Raw genomic sequence first — 2,593 nt, 5'->3', positions numbered from 1 at the left:
CGCTGAACCTGAACAGTTTCTGCAATTTTTTAAGAAAATATTTGCTTTATTAGCGTCAAACGATTTGTGGCCTATATCTGTCTGCAGCCACCATCTGTAGTAACATTGCAGATAGTACTCTGAAAAAGACTTGGCTAAAGTTTGAGCTTTAAAATAGATAGAATAATTTGAAAATCATCGTGGCTCTGGATACAAGCAGCAAAATCGTTGGGACTGAACTTACATTCAGCTGTACAAAATGAATATATCTAAATGTGAAAATTGTGATTCTTACAACGTGATGTCTCTTCTGGGACAAGAAATGGTTACTGTGCAATTCTCCGCAAATCTCTCACAGACTGCAGAACTCCGAGTCTTGCATCAGCTAATGCAGAAATCATATTTCACTATGTCCCGCCAAGGAATGGATGGTTTGCTCATTCCTCTAGTCATCTGTCTTTTTGCCTCACTGCTGGCCACTCCTCTGGTCCTGATGGCCATCTTTTCAAACAGCAGTCTTCGTCAGGAGACCAGGTATCTTCTTCTTGCCAACACCATGGTGAATGATTTGATTTATTCAGTACTGAACACCTTTATTGCTATCCTGAACACGGTGGGTATTGGAATGCCCAAAGTAGTTTGCGAAATGTTCTTGTTCATTTTAACTGTGGCTTATTCCAATGGGATTCTGACAATCACCACCATGGTGGTGGACACTTATGTGGCCATTCGTTGGCCTCTTCACTATTCTTCACTTTTATCCCGCTCCAGAACAATCAAGATCATTGCGTGCATATGGATTATCTCTGTCAGCCTTTCCTCTATACTGCTCATCATTACGCTGGGGACACAGAAGAATCCATTCTCCTTGCTGAAGATGTGTGTGGCACCCTTGGTGCTTTTGTCCTCTCCATTTGGAACTTTTTTGTTAAAATGTTCTTATGGCATTGTGGCTCTCTATTTTCTAATATGTTTAGTACTAATATCGAGTTTCTGTATCATGTTATATTGCAAAACTAGGACGTCAGGGATATGGGTTAACAACTCAAGGGCAAAGCAGACTTATCTCATCCATTCAGTGCTGTTAATTGTTTATTTCTCCCCTCTGGTTGTGCTCTTAGCTGGGATGGTGATTTATGGAATGCACCCGACTGAGACCCAGTCGGCAGTTTGGATCATTATGTCAGTAAATGATATATTGATGTTACCAAAGGCAGTGAGCCCTTATGTCTATGGGCTGAGGTATCGAGAGATTACAAACACCATCCGGTCATTCTTCACTTTGAGGTCGATAGCTCAAATAAGACCACTGTGAGGCAAAATGAGGAGACAGGTATGTGACTGTGAGGTACTTCATTTCTCCTTTTCTTATTTCTATCACCTTGATCAGGATTTTATACATGTAGTGCAGAATCCGCACTGTGCAATACTTGATGCTTGGCAAATACTTGATTCCACAAAAGGTGGCTTCAATTTGCCATAGGAATTTGGAGCATGGAGACAGGCCATTCAGCCCTGCTAGTCTATGATAGCAGCAACAAATCCACAAAGTCACTGTTGTACAATTAAGTCTTCGTATATTTAACATTTAAAACACAAACCTGATGTTGATGTTGTCAGTACTTTCAGAATAAATTGCCAGCTTTCCTTTTGAATTTTAATTCGTTCCACTGGGTTTTTGAACAAGTCAGAGATCTGTGGAAGACAATTTCAGGAATCCGATGGGTGATAGAGAGCCATTGTCCTCATTCCATTATAACAGGAATGGCTTGTTTTATTCTGAGCAACCGGTATCTGTACAGGGAGGCACATTTTTCAAACTTCACTTCTGCAAGTCTTGGTAGTCTGTAACTCGACGCTGAAGGGACTCGATGTGTTGGGGGCCTCAGTGATGTTTCTGAGGCACTTTCAATATTTTGGGTGCTCAACTGACCTTGATATTTTCTTAAGGGGATTCAAATTGGGGAAGGTGATTGTTTTTCAGAAGAGGTTTAGCTGCACATTGTAACTAGACAGTGAATGTGGAATGAACAAAAGGTCCTGTGCACTTCCCTTTAGGGATGATAATTTAACTCTCTTTGCCAGTAGAAACAAGGTTTGAGAGTTAGAAGTTGATGGGCTTTATTTATTATTCTATTCCCAAGCCACAGGTACTTTGTGGGGTTTTGGTCTGAGCAACTAAATTGCCTGTATGAATCAGCTAAAATTAATATTGAATATAAATTAATACTCCAACAATTGTAAGATTTGAGAAGTTTTCCCTCATTCTGAAATCAACACAAAACCAAAGAGCTGCAGTTTGGACATTTTAAACGGGAGACTGGGGCTGATAGCGGAGAAAGGCTGCAGTCAGTTTACCAAAGGATGTCACAATCCGTGGGTCCTAAAATGGCTGCAGGACCTCGTGACCAGCCACAAAAGGTAAAAACCTTACATCCCAGTCTCTAGGTTTTCTGCAAAGCCACGGCCAGAACAAAGGATGGGTATTGGCCATGCAGAAACCTACGAAACCAGGTCGGAGTCCAGACACTGGGGCGCTGACATCAGCATACTCACAATGCCCCAAGCCGACCTAAACAGTTCATCTCAGTGAGGGGGCACAATAGCCCATAGA

The 2,593-nt window shown here is 41.6% G+C and overlaps 1 protein-coding gene across 1 annotated transcript; it reads left to right on the top strand.

Moving 5' to 3' along the window:
* The first annotated feature begins 280 nt into the window (after positions 1 to 280).
* LOC144599073 (putative G-protein coupled receptor 148) lies at positions 281 to 1,294 on the top strand. Its single transcript, XM_078409795.1, has one exon. The coding sequence runs from the start codon at positions 281 to 283 to the stop codon at positions 1,292 to 1,294; it is 1,014 nt and encodes a 337-aa protein (XP_078265921.1).
* Positions 1,295 to 2,593: the final 1,299 nt, after the last annotated feature.

The sequence above is a fragment of the Rhinoraja longicauda genome, chromosome 13 (assembly GCF_053455715.1).
Source record: "Rhinoraja longicauda isolate Sanriku21f chromosome 13, sRhiLon1.1, whole genome shotgun sequence".
Taxonomy (NCBI): Eukaryota; Metazoa; Chordata; class Chondrichthyes; order Rajiformes; family Arhynchobatidae; genus Rhinoraja; species Rhinoraja longicauda.
The sequence above is the reverse complement of the archived record's forward strand: the minus strand, read 5'-3'. Positions and strand labels throughout refer to the sequence as shown.

Excerpts from the sequence above, each read along its gene's own strand:
- LOC144599073 (XM_078409795.1), top strand. The coding sequence starts at position 281 with ATGTCTCTTCTGGGACAAGAAATGGTTACTGTGCAATTCTCCGCAAAT.